At 40.1% G+C, this 22,480-nt stretch overlaps 1 protein-coding gene across 1 annotated transcript in view; it reads right to left on the minus strand.

The window, feature by feature from the left end:
- adamts12 (ADAM metallopeptidase with thrombospondin type 1 motif, 12) overlaps nt 1-22,480 on the minus strand; it is a 40,886-nt gene extending 18,406 nt beyond the window's left edge. The window contains exons 1-6 of the mRNA XM_061898077.1: nt 22,024-22,480; nt 20,154-20,512; nt 5,583-5,760; nt 3,398-3,588; nt 3,249-3,329; nt 1,436-1,560 (exon numbers count right to left, since the gene is read on the minus strand). Of these exons, the coding sequence (XP_061754061.1) occupies nt 1,436-1,560; nt 3,249-3,329; nt 3,398-3,588; nt 5,583-5,760; nt 20,154-20,512; nt 22,024-22,132 (1,043 nt within the window). The 5' untranslated portion in view covers nt 22,133-22,480. The remainder of the gene's footprint in view (nt 1-1,435; nt 1,561-3,248; nt 3,330-3,397; nt 3,589-5,582; nt 5,761-20,153; nt 20,513-22,023) is intronic.

Below are 22,480 nucleotides of genomic sequence, written 5' to 3' on the forward strand. Positions count from 1 at the left end.
GATATGTAGAGCAAGCACTCTTCATTCTCTAGCGGGTGACTTTTCAAATGATGCTACTTTTTGTAGCAACGCTTTTGCCCCACACTTTACAAATTACGGTTGTCTGTTCGACATATTCCTGCTTGAAGCCAAACCACCACCAGACGATTGAGCCCCTGCTGTTTTTCTAGGGAATTAATTCTTCTTCCTTCATTTGTCAACAGATTCGCACCTTCTTTCTCTCGTATTACCACTAGCACCGCTGCGTTAGCACCACAGCTAATGTTACCTCTCTGCTCCGCGAGGGCGTGTGACGTTGTGCGCGCGTCATTATGTAACGTATGTAAGAAGGTGCGTTTGTTTAAGTCTCTGTGAGTTGGAGGGACAACAAAGAGTGAGAAATGCCTGTAGTGTAATGAAGCAACTGCGTGAGAATGTATACTCGAATCATCCATCCATCCATCCATTTTCTACCGCTTATTCCCTTTCGAGGTCACGGGGGGCGCTGGCGCCTATCTCAGCTACAATCGGGCGAAAGGCAGGGTACACCCTGGACAAGTCGCCACCTCATCGCAGGGCCAACACAGATAGACAGACAACATTCACACTCACATTCACACACTAGGGCCAATTTAGTGTTGCCAATCAACCTATCCCCAGGTGCATGTCTTTGGAAGTGGGAGGAAGCCGGAGTACCCGGAGGGAACCCACGCATTCACGGGGAGGACATGCAAACTCCACACAGAAAGATCCCGAGCATGGATTTGAACCCAGGACTGCAGGAACTTCGTATTGTGAGGCAGACGCACTAACCCCTCTTCCACCGTGAAGCTACTCGAATCACGATATCGTAATTTTCTATTCCGCACAGAGACAAACCCACGATATATCGTAGTATATCGATATATCGTCCAGCCCTAATTAACATTATCAATAATAACAATAATAATATTAATAGTTGTTAAATGTTTTAATAAAAAAAAGGATCCTTAAAAAAATTACAACAAAAAAATACTTAATTTTTTTAATCGATTCACGAAATGATGAATCGATTTAGAATCTTAATAGGTAGGAATCGCAGTGCACGTTAGACACCATGGGCTCCTCCACCTTTCTTACACTTGAGGATGGCCCAGAGGTGCTTAATTTGGTTCAGGTCTAGAAGAGACATACGTCATCATCTTCATCTTCTTCGCGTGTCATCTTTGAAGGCTTATCATGCTGGTAAGCTACCTGTTGGAATTCATGATTCCTGTCTATTCACGCATCCCCGGAATATGATGTTACCACCGCCACCAGCACCACCACTGTGCTTTAATGCGTTACTTACTTGTGTTACCAGCTAATGAAACAAGTCTGTGTGTTAGGTCATGTTTAATGGAAAGAAGAACACATATTGTATACTCTATATACAATTGTATAAGCAAGTGTGCCTGTGTGTGCGTGGATTACTTACCTGGTGACCAACACAGCCACGTCATGATGGGCAGGATGCGTGTCACTCTGTGGATTTAAGTTCTTTTGCCAGGCACAGAAGCTGGACAAAGTGGTGTCTGCATGGTGAACGATCTTCAGTCCTTTCTGGGACAGCCAGCAGAGTTAAAAAAGGCCATAATACCAAAAATCAATGACAGTTAAGCTCAAATATAATGTGTCTGTCAAATCATTCCATTATTTTGTTTTCTGTACATTTACAACACTTCCTTGTGATCTACATGACATGTAATTGTGGTGCTTTGGTCCAAATGTTGCAGAAATTATGTTTACGTACCACCTTAAAGGCGCTTTTTGGACTGCCTTGAGAATGTGCTGTTTTGTGGGAGGTCTTATTTAAGTGCTGTACTCCAGGCTAAGCCCCTTTCGACTGAATCTCCACCGTGTCAACCATGTTGTAATTTTTAGTGCTTCCATATCGAGTCTATACTGACAGATATACAGTGGGGCAAAAAAGTATTTAGTCAGCCACCGATTGTGCAAGTTCTCCCACTTAAAATGATAACAGAGGTCTGTCATTTTCATCATAGGTACACTTCAACTGTGAGAGACAGAATGTGAAGAAAAAAAATCCAGGAATTCACATTGTAGGAATTTTAAAGAATTTATTTGTAAATTATGGTGGAAAATAAGTATTTGATCAACCATTCAAAGCTCTCACTGATGGAAGGAGGTTTAGGCTCAAAATCTCACGATACATGGCCTCATTCATTCTTCCCTTAACATGGATCAATCGTCCTGTCCCTTTAGCAGAAAAACAGCCCCAAAGCATGATGTTTCCACCCCCATGCTTCACAGTAGGTATGGTGTTCTTGGGATGCAACTCAGTATTCTTCTTCCTCCAAACATGACGAGTTGAGTTTATACCAAAATGGATACGTGGATGATACAGCAGAGGATTGGGAGAATGTCATGTGGTCAAATGAAACCAAAATAGAACTTTTTGGTATAATCTCAACTCGTCGTGTTTGGAGGAAGAAGAATACTGAGTTGCATCCCAAGAACACCACACCTACTGTGAAGCATGGGGGTGGAAACATCATGTTTTGGGGCTGTTTTTCTGCTAAGGGGACAGGACGATTGATCCGTGTTAAGGAAAGAATGAATGGGGCCATGTATCGTGATATTTTGAGCCAAAACCTCCTTCCATCAGCTTTGAATGGTTGACCAAATACTTATTTTCCACCATAATGTACAAATAAATTCTTTAACATTCCTACAATGTGAATTCCTGGATCTTTTTTTTCACATTCTGTCTCTCACAGTTGAAGTGTACCTATGATGAAAATTACAGACCTCTGACATCATTTTAAGAGGGAGAACTTGCACAATCGGTGGCTGACTAAATACTTTTTTGCCCCATTGTTTGTTAAAACTATACGCTACTTTTTATTACAAATAGCATGAGCATATACGAACCAGTCTGCCCCACAACAAGAGGATTGAGAAAAATAAGGAATTTAGCAACTACAACTAAAGAAAAATGTCGGACTCACGCAAAGCTCTGCGAGTAAAACCATATAAGGAGATATCCGCTGACGTAACTAAGGTAAAATAGTCACTCAAGTCTCAAATTCGAAACGACTCGTTTGGAGCAAGTTTGCAAGAAAGCAAGATTGTTTTATGAATATCTTCGCCATGCTGCCAAGTTCACATTTTCAGGACATGTGGGGTTCCCAAATACACAAATACAGGTACTATCAGGTAAAAAAAAAAGTAGGTTTTGCATAGTAGGACTCATTTAATGCAAAAAAATAACATAAATGTTTATTTACCTCTTCTTGTAGTAAAATCAGTCGAACCAAGATGACGTGGATGGCGTTTCCAATGCTGGCGTCATGGAAGATACCTGCCACCTTTCCAATATAAAATTATTTGAGTTAACAACGAGTGGGATATGAATGTGACAGAAGTCCTGCCTCACCATGTTCATAATGGTGAAGATGTAGGACTCCACATTGTCGCTGCCATGATATTCAATGAGTTTGGAATCCGCCACTACCATGGTTTCCACCCAACGCTCCCTGCTGACGGAGCGCTGGGAGCGGGACTTCATGGGACCGTGTACCCGCTCCCATTCCTCCCGCTCTCTATCCACTTGTACATATTTGGCATCTGATGGACAAAAATATCAAATTAAATGAAATTTTAATTTACTTAATTTCATTAAGTCGTTAACGAAACAAAAGGTCACACGCACAGTGGAAGCCCAAGGAGGAACACATTAAGGTTTGGTGAAGATCTGGATATAGGAGTAGTCACATTATTTCATCAATGAAACAGTTCACTTACCAGATCATAATGGTACTATCTGTCTTCAAGCCATCCTCTATGAACTAAGATATAGCTTGCCAATTAAAGTTAAAGTTAAAGTACCAATGATTGTCACACACACACTAGGTGTGGTGAAATTTGTCCTCTGCATTTGACCCATCCCCTTGATCACCCCCTGGGAGGTGAGGGGGGTAGTGGGCAGCAGGCTGTAATCAACTAACTGAATAATTTCAATTCATTATCAAATTAAAGGTAAATTGTACTATTGCAAAACAATTGGATACAAATATACACACTTTAAACCTTGTCATGAAACTAAGACTATTTTCTTGAAAATATAAAATTTTTGTCTTTAAAAATGCCCAATTTTTGATGTGCAACTTTTCTTTTAAAAACATTGTACTTGGTTTCTAAAATATGCATTTTTTTTAAAAATGTGGATCTTTTTTGTCATAAAAATGTATTTTATTCTAAAATACACATTTTTTGGGGGGGGGCAACTTGTTTCCTTAAAAAATACAGACAATTTCCTTTTCAGGCAAAAACATTTTTTAGAAATACATTTCTTTAAAAACAAATTAATTCTTTTTAAAGGCCTACTGAAACCCACTACTACCCACCATGCAGTCTAATAGTTTATACATCAATGATGAAATATTAACATTGCAACACATGCCAATACGGCCTTTTTAGTTTACTAAATTACAATTTTTAATTTCCTGGGAGTTTCATCTTGAAAACGTCGTGTAATGATGACGTATACGCAAGACGTCACGGGTTTGAAGGAAATATGAGCGCTGCACACACAATTACAGCTAAAAGACGTCTGCTTTAATGGCATAATTACACAGTATTTTGGAGATCTGTGTTGCTGAATCTTTTGCAATTTGTTAAATTAATATTGGAAGTAGATAGATGGAGTTGGGAAGCTTTAGCCTTTAGCCACACAAATTCCTGGAGGTGAACCTTTCCTATGGATCAGAGCGCGGTCAAGCCAACATGGATCCCTACCAAATGTCAACCAGCAGGTTTCGGTGAGAAAATTGTGGTTAAAAAGTCAGTTCTTACCGGAGAAAAGCTGAGCTTGTGCCGTCCATAACTGCCGTCGACTCCCCTGAGACACTGGGCGTCAAGACACCCGTGGAGACACCCTTCCGACTATCAGGTACTATTTAACTCACTAAAACACTAGCAACACAATAGAAAGATAAGGGATTTCCCAGAATTATCCTAGTAAATGTCTCTAAAAACATCGGAATCCGTCCCAAAGCAATTGCGTTTTTTTTTTTAACTTATTTTTTTTTTCTAGTCCGTCGCTATCAATATCCTCAAACACAAATCTTTGATCCTCGCGCAAATTAATGGGGAAATTGTCGTTTTCTCGGTCCGAATAGCACTTTTTGTTGGAGGCTCCCATTAAAAATAATGTGAATATGTGAGGAGCCCCCACACGTGTGACGTCATCGTCTGCGACTTCCGGTAGAGGCAGGGCTTACAACCGAAAGTTGCGAACTTTATCGTGGATGTTCTCTACTAAATCCTTTCAGCAAAAATATGGCAATATCGCGAAATGATCAAGTATGACACATAGAACGGACCTGCTATCCCCGTTTAAATAAGAAAATCTCATTTCAGTAGGCCTTTAAATGCCATGTTTCATGAAATGACACGTTTTTTTTCAAGTTATTCAAAGAAAAAAAAAATACTTAATTTTCCCAAAAATATACAACATTATTTTCATAGGATTATGACTTTATCACTTCATTTTATACTAATCAGACACACAAACAACTTCTGGGATCGAAATAAATGAACTAAACTTAAAAAATACACACCTTGAACTCCACATGAACTGCGTGCATGTCTGCCCTCCGGACTGCGTTTCTCCCGGTGTGTTGCCGTGGTAACTCTTGGGAGGATGATGTGGGGCTCTGGAGACCCTGGAAGGTCACTAGGAGATTTGGGGAGTGGCTCAATAAAGAAGTGTCCCTCAGGCAGGGAGAAGAAGCCTCTCTGTTGAAAAAAAGAGTACTTTATCAAATATGGGTAGAACTGATATAATATTTTTACAACAAGTAATAATCGTCTAAGATTGTGGTACTCATATTAAACTTAGACACTGGCTTGAACTACCTGCAGATTTCGGCCGTGTTAGAATTGTCAATATTCGTCTAATGAGCTTATAACATCCTTCCATTTCTCCCTTTCTCCTTTCCCCCCTGCAGGCACCTCCTGTCTACAGTCATAGCAGCAATAAAGGGACTTCTTGCCAAGTATTCTCTACAAGTTCTTACTGGTGAAGCACACAAAAGTACGTAGACACACGCCTTCAAACACAAACACGGACAATTATTCAGGCACACAAAAGATGTTCTGGCTAGTTTTCTTTAGGGTTGACTATATAGACAACTTGGTGTTATGAATGTTCCACCGCTGATCGTGGTTCAGGGTCATCTTTATTAACTTGATTTTGAGTACATATGTGTGCCTTACTGTGTATCTGTGCGTGTGTGTGACGTTTCAAAGTCCAAACAAGCCTGGACTGCTCGGGGTTGAACTTCTCCCTCTATTTATGAAAGATGACTGACTAGTGTTCTACACAGAAACACTCAAGAAGCCAATCAAAAATAATGGTTTTATTGACACTTTCAAGGATGATTGTGGTGCAATGTGGCATTATACGGAAAAATGTGTCCAATAGTTTTCCCCTCGGTAATTAAACAAGGTGGTTAATCCGAGCCAAAAGCAGTTGCGAGAAATGAGGCCATGTGTTTGACTGTAGTCTTGGTTTCATCTGTTCTGCTGTTAGGACTTTTACACACTTTAGATTTAAAGGTCAGTTTTATAGATAGATATTACTTTATTGATTCCTTCAGGAGAGTTCCTTCAGGAAAATTAAATAAGCATGGGGGGAAATCTGTGAAACATTTTATTCAACTTTTTGCATAGGATATCATGTTTCCTTTCGGGGGGGGGGGGGACATTGTTAATCCACTTGCTATACTTTGCAAAGAAGATTAGTGGGAGGCAGCTCTTTCAACTCATTTATAAGTGGGATTTGATATGAGAAAGCAAGCACTTAGATAGGCTACTACAGTACTGCACATTGTTTTGCTGCTGTTTGAAAAAATATATGCTGCTTAAACTAACATGATGTCTAAATATACTTTTTCTTTGACTAACATTTAAGGTTGGGAACGGGGTACGCCAGGGGGGAATTATCTCCCCTGCCCTCTTCAATCTGTATATGAATGACCTATCTGTCCAGCTCAATACCTGTAGAACAGGATGTGTACTTGGTAATACTGTGGTTAATCATCTGATGTATGCGGATGATTTAGCCATCCTGGCATTCAACAGCTGCTGAATGAATATATGTACAGATTATTGTTTAAAATATGATGTGAAATATAATGCAAAGAAAAGTGTCATCATTATATGTAGAACTAGAGAAGACAAGTATCTCTCTTTACCTTCATTCTATCTGTCAGGACAGGTGCTGAGTGTGTGTCATAAAACTAAGTATCTGGGGCACATCATTACTGATCTATTGGGTGATGATGATAACCTATACAGACAGCGGTATATGCTATATGCCCAAGCCAACATGCTGAGAAAGAAATTTTCTTATTGTACAAATGATGTAAAGATCAACTTATTCAGAGCCTATTGCACTCCATTGTATACTGCACCCCTGTGGGTAAAGTATAAGCAGAAAAGCTTTCAGAAGCTGCAGGTTGCTTATAATGATTGTATGTCGCTTCGCCTGGGAATTCCAAGAAGCGCCAGTGCAAGCCAGATGTTTGTTAGGGTTGGGGTGCCCGCTTTCTCAGCGTTGCTACGCAACCCTATGTATAAGTTTATGTGTAGGGCATCTGAGTCTGAAAATGACATAATCACTGTGTTAACGAACCCTGGCTGCAGTTCTGTTAGATACTCATCTGGACTGTGGAACCAATGGCACACATGTTTGTATGTTAGAAACTGAGATTTGGGCTTTATGTTTCTTTTTATTGTTTTGTTTTTTAATATTTTTTTGGGGTTTTTAATGTTTTGTATTGTGTTTTTTTATATGTTTAATGGATCTTAAGGTCTTAAGATTGATGATGATGATAATATAATTGACTTAATCTATACTGTACTGTAGAAATTTATCCCATTATGTGTGACACCTTTTTTATTGATCAGTCTTGAGTGATGGTGTGACAACTAGAAAATCATTTTTACATAATTCAAAATGCACCTGGGGATAGGTTGATTGGCAACACTAAAATTGGCCCTTGTGTGTGAATGTGAGTGTGAATGTTGTCTGTCTATCTGTGTTGGCCCTGCGATGAGGTGGCGACTTGTCCAGGGTGTATCCTGCCTTCCGCCCGATTGTAGCTGAGATAGGCGCCAGCGCCCCCCGCGACCCCAAAAGGGAATAAGCGGTAGAAAATGGATGGATGGATGGAAAACTTTGTTTTTTTTAATTGCAGAAAAAGACAAAATAAATCTTTGCTGTAAATATTTGGCATTTCATGAGACCATTTAACAGTGACTAAGTGGTAGAAAATGTATGAATGGATGGATGGAGTTAGCTTTTTGTATTTGTGATGACAGTAATGGCGTAGAAGAAAAATGCAATAAACCCCAGAGATGTGACTATTGGGGAAACATTCATAATCACAATCTATAGCGAAGCCTTGGGTTTCTTTTTTTTTTTTTTTATGTATGCATTTTTTATCTGAGGAATTGTAGAGTACTTTTATGAATTCTCCACTTCTGTTAAAGGCCAGTGTTGTATTGAATAAATAAAATGCTGCCTGGGCATCTGTGTGTAAATGGAATAAAACAGACAACATGTTTACTTGACCCTCTCCCTGGGAAACTGATCAAGGAGCTCTTTGTATTATTAGGTCCATCAGTGCTAAATATTATAAACTTATCACTCTCCTCGGGCACTGTTCCCCTCGCATTCAAAAAAGCGGTTATTCATCCTCTTCTTAAAAGACCTAACCTCGATCCTGACCTCATGGTAAACTACCGACCGGTGTCTCACCTTCCCTTTATTTCAAAAATCCTCGAAAAAATTGTTGCGGGGCAGTTAAATGAACACTTAGCGTCTAACAATCTATGTGAAACCTTTCAATCCGGTTTCAGGGCAAATCACTCCACGGAGACAGCCCTCGCAAAAATGACTAATGATCTATTGCTAACGATGGATTCTGATGCGTCATCTATGTTGCTGCTCCTCGATCTTAGCACTGCTTTCGATACCGTCAATCATAATATTTTATAAGAACGTATCAAAACACGAATTGGTATGTCAGACTTAGCCCTGTCTTGGTTTAACTCTTATCTTACTGATAGGATGCAGTGTGTCTCCCATAACAATGTGACCTCGGACTACGTTAAGGTAACGTGTGGAGTTCCCCAGGGTTCGGTCCTTGGCCCTGCACTCTTCAGCATCTACATGCTGCCGCTAGGTGACATCATACGCAAATACGGTATTAGCTTTCACTGCTATGCTGATGACACCCAACTCTACATGCCCCTAAAGCTGACCAACACGCCAGATTGTAGTCAGTTGGAGGCGTGTCTTAATGAAATTAATCAATGGATGTCCGCTAACTTTTTGCAACTCAACGCCGAAAAAACGGAAATGCTGATTATCGGTCCTGCTAGACACCGAACTCTATTTAATAATACAACTCTTACATTTGACAACCAAACAATTAAACAGGGCGACACGGTAAAAAATCTGGGTGTTATCTTCGACCCAACTCTCTCCTTTGAGGCACACATTAAAAGCGTTACTAAAACGGCCTTCTTTCATCTCCGTAATATCGCTAAAATTCGCTCCATTCTGTCCACTAAAGACGTTTGTTACGTCTCGCCTCGACTACTGTAACGTATTATTTTCGGGTCTCCCCATGTCTAGCATTAAAAGATTACAGTTGGTACAAAATGCGGCTGCTAGACTTTTGACAAGAACAAGAAAGTTTGATCACATTATGCCTGTACTGGCTCACCTGCACTGGCTTCCTGTGCACTTAAGATGTGACTTTAAGGTTTTACTACTTACGTATAAAATACTACACGGTCTAGCTCCATCCTATCTTGCCGATTGTATTGTACCATATGTCCCGGCAAGAAATCTGCGTTCAAAGGACTCCGGCTTATTAGTGATTCCCAAAGCCCAAAAAAAGTCTGCGGGCTATAGAGCGTTTTCCGTTCGGGCTCCAGTACTCTGAATGCCCTCCCGGTAACAGTTCGAGATGCCACTTCAGTAGAAGCATTTAAGTCTCACCTTAAAACTCATTTGTATACTCTAGCCTTTAAATAGACTCCCTTTTTAGACCAGTTGATCTGCCGTTTCTTTTCTTTTTCTTCTATGTCCCACTCTCCCTTGTGGAGGGGGTCCGGTCCGATCCGGTGGCCATGTACTGCTTGCCTGTGTATCGGCTGGGGACATCTCTGCGCTGCTGATCCGCCTCCACTTGGGATGGTTTCCTGCTGGCTCCGCTGTGAACGGGACTCTCGCTGCTGTGTTGGATCCGCTTTGGACTGGACTCTCGCGACTGTGTTGGATCCATTGTGGATTGAACTTTCACAGTATCATGTTAGACCCGCTCGACATCCATTGCTTTCCTCCTCTCCAAGGTTCTCATAGTCATCATTGTCACCGACGTCCCACTGGGTCATTTTTGTCACCGATGTCCCACTGGGTGTGAGTTTTCTTTGCCCTTATGTGGGCCTACCGAGGATGTCGTGGTGGTTTGTGCAGCCCTTTGAGACACTAGTGATTTAGGGCTATATAAGTAAACATTGATTGATTGACTTACTGTAGCTTCCCCTTAGCAGACACCAGTTTGTAATTGTTCAAGAGCAAACTGAATCAACAGCGCATCTGATGGTTTTGACAATTTTGCCTTCATTTCCTAAAGATACATATTATAAAAAATCAACAATGGCTAAAAAAAATTTTTTTCAAGCACCGAATGTACGTAACGATTGAGATAACTGCAGTTAAGGACGACAGCGCCTATACTCGGTTTGATCCTTTATGTAAATCAGCCTTGCGGTCATTTGTCCAGCACATGCAAAGCTGTTCAGCACAATATGGTTAATTCAACTATAAGCCGACAATAATAAGAAGAAATAAAAGTACACTGCAAAGTCAAAGTAAAGAATGGATGTACTGTTATGATCCTCCGCCCGGATCATATGTTATTTTGGTTTTTGAGTCCTATTGTGTTTTCTGTTTGTTTTTTGGACTCTTCCGATCCCTAGTTTAGCTCTTCCTTATTTATCTGGTTACCATGGTTTCGCATTTGTTCCACCTGCTCTTGTTTTTGACGCGCACCTGTGGTAATTTATCACTTCCCTATTTAAGCCTGCCTTCTCCCTTTGTTCAGTCTTCATCCTTTGTTTGTGGTAAGCAACATTCACGAGGCGTCACTTTTGGACTCTGTTTTCTATGCTAAGTTTCTCCTTAGCTTCCCGTGCGCTCGGCACGTTACTTTGGACTCTTTGACTCAGTGCTAAGTATCAGCTTAGCTTCCCAGTGTTCGGAACGCTTTTCTTTCGTTGATTTTTTGTACCAGTTATCATTTTTTTTTATATTAAACCCAGCTCTTACCTGCTATTCCTGTCTTTCTGGTCTTCGTGCATCTTGGGGTGGACAACTTGCACATCATTATGTGCGCACCTCGTGACATGTACCTTAGTTTAACAGTGGTTAACTTATTTTTCATATTTGTGTGATATTTGTGTGACTGTGGAGAATGTTAGAATATTATTTAAAACACTCATGACTCTTGATTAGAAAGATTAAAACCATTATAATTGATGTTTTGCAAAGAAAGTTTTAAACCAAATGGTCAAAGAGTGTTACAGAACATATGTTTGACCTTGAGTCTGCTGGATTGTTTTTCTGCCGTCTTCCCTAAAAACGGATAACACATCAGATATGGGGAAAAACTTGACTGTTGATTAGGAAATTGTTCTTTGGTTACAAGCTCTAATGGACTCATCCACAAGGCATGCATCTGAAAATTCCCCTGCCATGTGGGGTGGGGTCAGTATCCAGACGCTGTGTGCAGCACAAAACACAGCTGATTTCACGATGCTCACTCTCTCTGTGTGAACACATTCTCATGTCCGCAGATAAAGTTGGACTCATTCCCCTTCCAAGACACAACACACAATGCAGTGCATCCGGAAATTATTTACAACCCTTCACTTTTTCCACATTTTGTTGCGTTAAAGCCTTATTCCAAAATGGAATATAGACATGTTTTTCCTTAAAATTCAACACACAATAAGACAATGTGAAAATCACATGTACATAATATCCACAGCCTTTGCTCAATACTTTGTTGATGCACTTTTGGCAGCAATTACAGCCTCAAGTCTTTTTGAAAACAGTGCCACAAGCTGGGCACACGTATCTTTGGGAAGTTTCGCCCAGTCCTCTTAGCCAAGTCCTCTTCGCAGCACCTCTCAAACAGAAGCGTTTGTTTTTCAACTAAGATGTGTCTGAACATTGTTGTATTCATCTTTGTCTAGTCCGGAGGGTGATCAAGAAACCAAATGGTCACTCTGTCAGAGCAAGAACATTCATCTTTGGATAGAGGAGAACCTTCCAAAAGGACAACTGTCTCTGCCGCAATCCACTAATCAGGCCTGTATGGTATCGTGGCCAGACGGAAGCAGTTTCTGAGTAAAAACTTTGCCAAAATGCACCTGAAAGACTCTCAGACCATGACAAAAGAAATGGTTTGGTCTTATGGGACAACGATTGAACTGTTTGGCATGTATGCCAGGATTAATGTTTGGAAGAAACCAGGCACCACTTATCACCAGGCCAATAGCATCCCTACAGTGAAGCATGGTAGTGGCATCATAATGCTTTGGGGATGTTTTTCAGTGACGGGAACTGGGAGCCAATTAAGGATAGAGGGAAAGAAGGAGACTTCTGGTTAAGCATGGTCGGTGCAAGATGTGCGTAGCGGGGGCTCCATGAAAATTTGACCTTTTTTATATCTTATTGGCACTTTTACTAATTCCAGCCGTCAACACTACCATACTTTTTACTGACCTGTTGTATGTAGCTTATTTTTTGTGGATCGCGCCTGCGAATTCCGCGATGTCTGGCCGAAGGAAATCCGACAAGCCAGGATGTGCATCTCCGGATCCAGATACCACTCGGCCCTTTGTAAATGGATAAGTCAGAAAATGGACGAAATGCCAGCCGACATCTTTGACAGTTTTAAATCCGCTGTTCTTAGAGGAGATACTAACAAGCTAATTGAACTCCGCACTAGCGTTACCAAGCTAACTGCCACAGTGGATCTCCTCTCTATTAAAATGTGATGATCTGGAGGGTCCCTTGAGGTGGAATAATGTCCGAGTGGTGGGCCTCCCGAAGGGCTGTGAGGGCCCCTGTACGACTGAGTTCACTGCTCAGTTCTTGCAGGAGGTTCTGAAACTTGACGACAAGGCCATGTTGGACAGGACCCTACGCACCTTTCACGGCTACTTGTTGTACGAGTGAATTTATTTCAAGTTTGGAACCAGATTCTGAGAAGGGTGGGTGAAGCTTCTCTGCTATCCTATATGGGCAAGAGGATTTACATTTTCCTGACCTTCCCCCGGCTGTGGCTCAGAAGTGAACGGCCTTTGCTGCGGTGAAAAAGAGGCTACATTCATGTCCCAAAGTGAGTGGTCTACTCTTTCTGGTGACTTTGCGGATCACTTCCTCCAACGGCCAGACTCACAGTTGTCCCGAATTTGATCTAGCAGGCATGCTAGCAGGCCATTGCCATTTTGGAGCTAAAGGACTACAGATACCAGAAGGGTGAGATATCTTGCTTTTCTTATCAATAAAGTTCTACTTTATTTAGAGGGTATAGTTCCTGTGGTCTGTTGGGATGACTGCTAAGCATTTTTTGGTACTGTCTTGTTGACTATTTTACAGGTTGTACATCGGCCTTCTTCATATATATTTGCATAGGTTTTGATAGTAAGCTGTAATTAAAAAGCCTTTTTCATCTTATTCAAACATATACCTTAGTCCATCTTATTTGCTAACTCCATGTCACATTTTTGGTGCCAACTGCATTGTTTGTCAGTGTACAACAGGTGCAATGGTTGTTTTTTGTGAGGCAGGAATGCTTCTACCAGAGCTTCGGGGCGGGGGTATGGGGGCCACTGTTTGTTTTTTCTTTTACTTTTGCATCATTCAAGCTTATTTAGTTTTGTTTTACCACAGACTTGCATTTTTGTATACTGTATATTTGATGTTTGCATATTTTTGCTATGATCTAGCATGATCTAACAGCGACATCCGGCAGGTGTGGCATTATGTTTGCCAGTTTTAATTGCTAATAATCCTATAATAAGCAGTAATTTATTACATTATCTCCGTCATCTGGGCGCCCAGTTAATCTTCTTGCAAGAGACTCACCTTAAACCTTCTGATCACTTCAGGCTGAGTATAGGATGCATTGGGCAGACCTATCACTCATCTTTTTCAGGCAAATCGGGGGGAGTTGCTATTTTTCTACATGAATATTTTCCTTTCGTACACTCAAATAGTATGCCTATCCCAATGGGAGGTATTTTATTGTCACTGGCCAGATTTCCAACACCCACAGTAGCCCTTCTAAATGTCATGCATTTAAATTTTTCATGTCAATTATCTATTTTATGTCCTAGAGAGATTTGGCTCTGGTAATAATTTTATATCACGGATTAAGCTCCTGGGCAGCATTGTGTCTCAGGGTTTAGTACTTGTGCCTAACAATAAGAAAGATCCTGGGTTGGATACCCGGGCTCTGGGTTTTTTTGTGTGGAGTTCGCATGTTCATTTAGAATGTGGATTAATTTGAAGCACTAGTTTGTCCTACAGACTATTTCTAATCTTGCACCCATCACTGCTAACTATGTTTTCCCTCCCTCTCTTGCCTTTTAAAGATAGTCAGGTCTGGGGATAAACAACATTAAAGATGTGTACATTGACAACATTTTTGCCACTTTCCAGCAACTTGGTGATACATTTTCACTCCCTAATCAACACTTTTTTAGACATTTACAGATCCGCAGTTGTGTTCGTAATGCTTTTCCCGGGTTTCCAAACCAACAAACAGTTTTAGATGCTTTTTTGACACCACATCCGACATTAAAAGAATCAATGACACGTATTTACAATCAAATTTTTTATTTATGCCCTGAATCTCTGAATTCAATGAAGTCACTTTAGGAGCGTGACCCTATCTGAGGAAAGCTGGGCAGTGATTTTAAGTAGAGTTCCTAAGTCTCCTATTTGTGCTAGACACAACCTTATTCAACACAAGCTAATATATCGTACCTATTGTACCAAAGTTTGGCTGGCTAAAATGTATCACGGTATTGGTATCAGTATTAACTGATCAGTGTCAACAGTCTCCAGCTAACCATGCATATGTTTTGGCTTTTCTCATCCCTGTGCAGTTTTTTGACTGAAATGGTTATTACTTTGTCTTTAATAATTGGCAAAAAGATCGAACCGAATCCTCTAAGCGGACTATTTGGGGTAACCCCTCTGTCTTTTTCTCTGAGCAAATCCAAAAATAACTTGGTAGCATTTACTACTTTGTTGGCTAGAAGACGCCCTGCCATACCCGCTGGATTAGAGATATTGATTAAATTGGACTAAAGTAGGCTGACATTGAACGGTTGTCCTTCAAAGTTTCAGGAAGTGTGGGGTGGTTTCCTAAAATATGTAAAAGAGACTGATATCAAATTTTATCCCTGATTGAAAAGTATTTGAAAGGTGGGTAACTGATGAGCCTTCCGTCGCTTTTGTGTATTGCTGCACCGTGTTGAGGACATTCAGGAATGAAGCTTGTGGCTTCATGACAATAATTGCCTGTATTTATGGGACTAATGCATTTTTTTATTTGAATGTATAATGTTTGTGTGTTACTTTTTCAATAAACAAATGTTTAAAAAAAGATAAAGGATAAATGGAAAGATGAATGCAGCAATGCACAGAGACATCCTGGATGAAAACCAACAGTTCTTATCCAACCCGATGAAGCTTGAAAGATGCTGCAAAGAGGTAAGGGCAAAGAGGAATGCGAGAAACTTCCCAAAGATAGGTGCCCCAATCTTGTGGCGTGGTGTTCAAAATGACTTGAAGCTGTAATTGCTGCATCAACAAAATATTGAGCAAATGCTTTGAATACTTATGTACATATGATTTGTTTTTATATATCATTATTTATTTTTGTTTTTTTAAACAATTTAAAATTGTCATTATAGTGGATTCTGTGTAAAATTTTGAAGAGAAAATATATTTTATTTCATTTTGGAATAAGGCTGTGACATAACAAATTTTGGAAAAAGTGAAGTGCTGTGAATACTTTCTGGATGCACTGTACACTTGGCACTATCATAGCTTCATGTAATCTCCTATATATGTTTAACTTCCACGAGCAGAGCAGGGGGTGGAGTGCAGATAGTCCAGGAAGGAATGCTACCAGGAGGCCCATCAAACCTTCATCGCTATGCATGATTCATATAATCTGTAAAGCTAATGGAAGTCTGGGCTTGTGCCCAGTTTTATTTGCACTACGTGTGCTCCTGACCATTTGTTCCAAAATTGAATGCGCTTAAGTACTGCTAGCTTTAAATGTATTGTACGGTGAAATAAAGTTTTTACATATTGTATGGACACATTGCAGTTTATTCAGTACAAAATAAGAATGAAGGAAGAAATGTAGCTCTCAGTACGTATCATTTTGAAAAAAAAATCTGAAGAAACTTAGTAAAGTGCCTTGCTCTAAATTATGAATCAAGATTTATCAAACACCCTCTGGAGCCCTTCAACCTGAGAAAGGGTGTTTTGGTGCAAAGTGAAAGAACCACAGGTGTGGTTAACAAAGCACAGATCTTTGTTGTAAATACAGAGTCAATGTGGAACTGCTTTATGGCCATTTCCTGCTTCTGTGGATTGGTTTCGTTGAGCAACTACTGGATAAACTCTCCGCTGTTGCCAGTGTGTGACCTGAACTGCAGTTATTGGTGTGACATTGGTTGCTCGTTAGAGTACAATGACTACTTTTCCTCTTTCTCCCAACCAGACTGTTGATACTAATCCATTTGTGATGTGATCATTGGATGTCAGCCTGAGTAAATTCTTTCCTTAGAGGTCAAAAGCATTTGTCTACGTGTCAGAAGGCGGGCCTTTAATTGAGGTAAAGAAAAAGTGGTATAATAGGTCTGAACTTGTTTGTTCTCGTTTGGCGGTGTGCCTCAGGAAACGGCCATGATTCAGTGCAAAACACTTTCAAATGAAGTGAGAATTATCCTACATAATTGTACCAATTTCCCCCAAAAGTTGTGACGGATTTGTCAGACGTTTTATTCTTCATTCATTTTGTGTGAGCATTATGCCTCCTTTTTGAGGCTGCAGCTGGAAGAGGTTCCACCCTACATATGCCTATAAGGTGGACTCGCTAGGGTTTTTAAAAACAGTGCAGTCTTGTTGACCTAAAATTCTGGGTAATACTGTATATCAGAATAGGTTCTCTGAAAGAAAGGAAAAAATGACATTTTAATATATGAGGTCTCTATTATACTACTGCATAATATTTTTGTTATTTACTCCACAAGAAGCCAGTTGATGCATTTGAAGTTCATTATATGATCATGATTGGTGAGCATGTAGCAGCTTTAGCTACCTCTGCATGCACTTTAAAATGTCAGTCACGCTACTCTACTGTTTGTGTGGGACTCGTGCGTGTTACACTTGCCTTACTGTGGTTTACAATGAACTCATCAGCGGTATTAATGCTGACTGAGCAGATTTGTACTTTCCGTTATTATAACATTGGCTCTGTTTGTGGGGTTTTTTTCTTTTCCACTTTTCTATGCACTCCAAAACATGATTAAAGTTTAAAAAGGAACTTGACAGACTGGAAGGCAAGTTCAGCAGATACCAAGCTGCTTTGTACACTGCAAAAAAGAACTGTTTGAATATAAGATAAAAAATACTAGATTTAAGAAAATTAATACTAAAAACTGGTGAAATAAACTAGCTGCATGGACAGATAAACTTACTTAATAAGAAATCCTAAATTAGGTTTTTATACAATGGAGATAGGTTGATTGGCAACACTAAATTGGCCCGAGTGAGTGTGTCTGTTGTCTGTTTATCTGTGTTGAGGTGATGACTTGTCCAGGGTGTACAAGTCCCAAGCCCCCGCGACCCCGCAAGAGACAAGCGGTAGAAAATGGATGGATGGATGGACCTGGCGACTTGTCCAGGGTGTACGCGGCCTTCCATCAGAGTGAAGTTGAAATAGGCTGCAACCCAGCCACCCCCAACCCCATCCACTACTATCCCCACCTCCGTGACCCCGGGAGGGACAAGTAGTAGAAAATAGATGGATGGAAGTATAATAATAGAAGTTTTAAGCTACAAATAAATATCTTATTCTGAAAACAAGCATTATCAAAGGCCTACTGAAATTAGATTGTCTTATTTAAACGGGCATAGCAGGTCCATTCTATGTGTCATACTTGATCATTTTGCGATATTGCCATATTTTTGCTGAAAGGATTTAGTAGAGAACATCCACGATAAAGTTCGCAACTTTTGGTCCTAAGAGAAAAGCCCTGCCTCTACCGGAAGTCGCAGACGATGACGTCACCCGTGTGATGGATGCTCACATATTCACATTGTTTTTAATGGGAGCCTCCAACAAAAAGTGCTATTCGGACCGAGAAAACGACAATTTCCCCATTAAATGGAGCGAGGATGAAAGATTTGTGTTTGAGGATATTGATAGCGACGGACTAGGAAAAAAAAAAAAACGCCATTGCATTGGGACGGATTCCTTTGTTTTTAGACATTTACTAGGTTAATTCTGGGAAATCCCTTATCTTTCTATTGTGTTGCTAGTGTTTTAGTGAGTTTAATAGTACCTTATTGTCAGAAGGGTGTCTCCACGGGGTGTCTTGGCGCGCAGTGTCTCAGGGAAGTCGACGGCAGCTATGGATGGCACAAGCTCAGCTTTTCTCCGTAAAGAACTGACTTTTTAACCACAATTTTCTCACCAAACCTGCTGGTTGACATTTGGTAGGGATCCATGTTGGCTTGACCGCGCTCAGGAATTTTAAACAAGGAATCAACGTGTGTTTGTGTGGCTAAAGGCTAAAGCTTCCCAACTCCATCTTTCTATTGTGACTTCTCCAATGTTAATTGAACAAATTGCAAAAGATTCAGCAACACAGACGTAAAAAATACTGTATAATTATGCCGTTAAAGCAGACGACTTTTAGCTGTGTGTGTGCAGCGCTCATACTTCCTAAAAACCTGTGACGTCTTGCGTACATGTCATCATTACACGACGTTTGGAAGACAAAACTCCTGGGAAATTTAAAATTTTGATTTAGTAAACTAAACAGGCTGTTTTGGCATGTGATGCAATGTTAATATTTCATCATTGATATAAAAACCATCAGACTGCGTGGTGGGTTGTAGTGGGTTTCAGTAGGCCTTTAAACTTGTAATTATTATATTAAGCAATGTCGCGATGTTGCAGAATCTTTAAATAAGATTTTTTATGAGTGGGGTACCAAAATATCGTATTTGAATATTTATTTTCTCAATTTTAACATTTTTTAAACTAGAATAGAAAAATATAATTAGTCATACTAAGACTAAGATGAGTCAATCATTGATATTCAGTAAATAGCTCTATAAACGAGGAACATTTTCTAGAAATAAAATGGTAGATGTTAAATCTCCAAAGACACGCACCTGGGGATAGGTTGATTGGCAACACTAAATTGGCCCTAGTGTGTGAATGTGAGTGCGAAAGTTGTCTGTCTATTTGTGTTGGCCCTGCGATGAGGTGACGACTTGACCAGGCAGTACGCCGCCTTCTGCCCGAATACAGCTGAGATAGGCTTCAGCACCCACCGCGACCCTGCAAGTGGCAAATAATTGGCAGTGTATTGTCTTTGTTTGGGTATGGTTTCTTGATCATCTTTTAGAACATGTTTAACTTGTACTCTTTACATTTTGAGATGTCAGCCTGCCTAACCAATAGAGCTGAGGGTCCACTGTACCGGCAATTAGTTCAGTAACAGGTAGAAGCTGTTTAAGTGATAGTGATTGACTAAAGGGTCTCATCGCAGCAGCCGTCAGCAAGTCTGCGGAGCGGCCACTCTGCAAATAGTGTCAGGAACTCTTTGAAGGGAAAACCAAAACAGACAGGATACTGTCATATTTAGACAGTTGTAGCCTAACTGATGACAGTATCATCAGGCCAAAAATAGCATCGCAAGCAGTTGATCATTTTAAAATTTTCCTATATGAAAAGCTATAAATAATACCACGTTTTCGGCATGACAACAGGATTTCTTACCAGTCCATTACATGTACTGATGGCAGCAGTTCCTTTCACCCCTGAATCCACCACAGTGCCAAGCAGATGGCAGGACATCCCAGCAGAGGAATGATCACTCTCAGTCCTTTTGGTGCCTCCGTTACGCCGCTCCAGGATATAGTCGCTCGAAACGAGCCGATTGTTTGCGGTCAAATTGAACAATAAAGTGCGACCCGTGTAGTTTAGTTTGTAGTAAACCTGAGACTTGGAGGCGAAGGGTTCTCGGTTGTGCCTGACTTGCCCATGCTTGTAATTGTGAGATAGAGTGTGGGACAGGAAGTCTCCATCAGCGTTGGTTCTCACTGGGTGGGTGATGGACTCTGGCTGAGGAACATGACCTGGAGAATTGAATGCAGTACAGTTGGAATGGGACTATATGGTAAATGAACTACAGTACAGTGTAGTGAGTGCAGTGGCTTATTCATATGATCTAGATAAGGGCTATTCAATTCAACATTTTTCCTATTACTATTATTCCTACGTTTTACTATTCCCGAAAACTAGCATTATCTGCTTGGACATTTTATTTGTGTCTATTTATTTTGTGAGCGTTACTGAATTCAAAAGAAAAAAAATTGTGCGTGCTTCTGTTTTTAAACACTTACTGCCAAAAAACTAGTTAATATGACAGCGCTCTATTGTTTTTAGGAATCTGCTGCAAACATATTAGGGTCTTTCAAGTATTTCTAACTGAACACGCAGGCCGCCAGGCTTACAGTTGATTACCCTGATTTAGGGTATGGAAGTACTCTCTTTTAACATCTGATGTCTAGTACCTTTTACTAACTAGCCAGAAGGAGAAACTAGGGGATTTTCGTATTCAGTAACGCTAACAAAATGAATAGACACAAATCCAATTTACAAAGCATGGAATGCTAGTTGCCAATGTGGATGTGCCGATCATTGTTGGCCAATTTTTGTCAAAATGCATGTGATGTATATATATATATATATATATATATATATATATAGGTATATGTGTATGTAAATATATATATATTTACATGCAGTATATATATACATATATACTGTATGCATGTTTTTATATATATATATATATGTTTATATATACTGTATGCATATATATATGTGTGTGTGCGTATATATACACAAATATATATATATATATACATATATATATATATACTGTGTGTGTATATATATATATATATATATATATATATATATATATATATATACTGTATAGATAGTTATATATACACATGTATGTATACATATACTGTATAGATATATATATATATTTGTATACATATATGCATACAGTGTATATATAAACACATATACAGTATATTTACATCCACATATACATGTACACATGTATATGTGGATTCATGTGTGTGTACATACATATACATATATACATATATATATATATATATATATATATATATATATATATATATATATATATACATACATATATATATATATATATATACGCACAAATTTACAAACACACACACAAATTAGTTTCACTCAATGTGGCCCCCGAGTCGAAAGGTTTGGTGACCACTGTTCTACAGTTTAGTCAATTTAAGTCCCCTGTCTACAATTTACAAACTACAATAGTAGTGCTATCTATGTTAGGATAATCCATTTCTACCACCTGTCCCTTTCGGGGTCCCGGGGGGCATGGGGCCTATCCCAGCTGCACTTGAGCGAAAGGCAAGGTACTCCCTGGACAAGTACTGTTCAGGTTTAAGATAAGTTCATTTGAATATTGCAATGAATCTGTTCTCCTGTCCCTGTCGCTCAATGAGCGTATTCATCTTTTGAAGTCATGCATTACATTTAGGTATGCAGAGAAATGAATGAGGCGCACACTGACCTTGTCCTGCAAAGTGAGGGAAGTCCAGCCCTTCATGGCTGGCTGCCAGGGTGAAAACAGAATGTAGTAGCAGCTGAAGAGGAACCGTGCACTCCTGCAACCATCGCATATTTCATGGAAGCCAACTGAAAGTTCTGCAAAAAGAGTGGTGTCAGGAGCGACTGCTTGCATGAAGCGACACTGGGTACTTGGTCATGACACGGACAGGCTCAGCCAGGAGGAATGTGTCCTGCTACATCAGGGGAACGGAGAAAAGGCTGCAGATCAGAGGCACATCATTATGCTGCAGGGAAGGAGTAAGCTGCGGCTCTGAGGCACTGAGGGGAGGAAGGAGGGAGGAGTGTTGTTCTTGTAGCCGGTGTCTGCTTTCCTCCCAGGAGCAATGTAGAGGGAGAAGAAGCAAGAGGCTTCATTGGTTCACACTGTACACGGACAGACGATGAACTGTGCCTCAACT

Source organism: Nerophis ophidion, linkage group LG01 (assembly GCF_033978795.1).
Source record: "Nerophis ophidion isolate RoL-2023_Sa linkage group LG01, RoL_Noph_v1.0, whole genome shotgun sequence".
Lineage (NCBI taxonomy): Eukaryota > Metazoa > Chordata > Actinopteri > Syngnathiformes > Syngnathidae > Nerophis > Nerophis ophidion.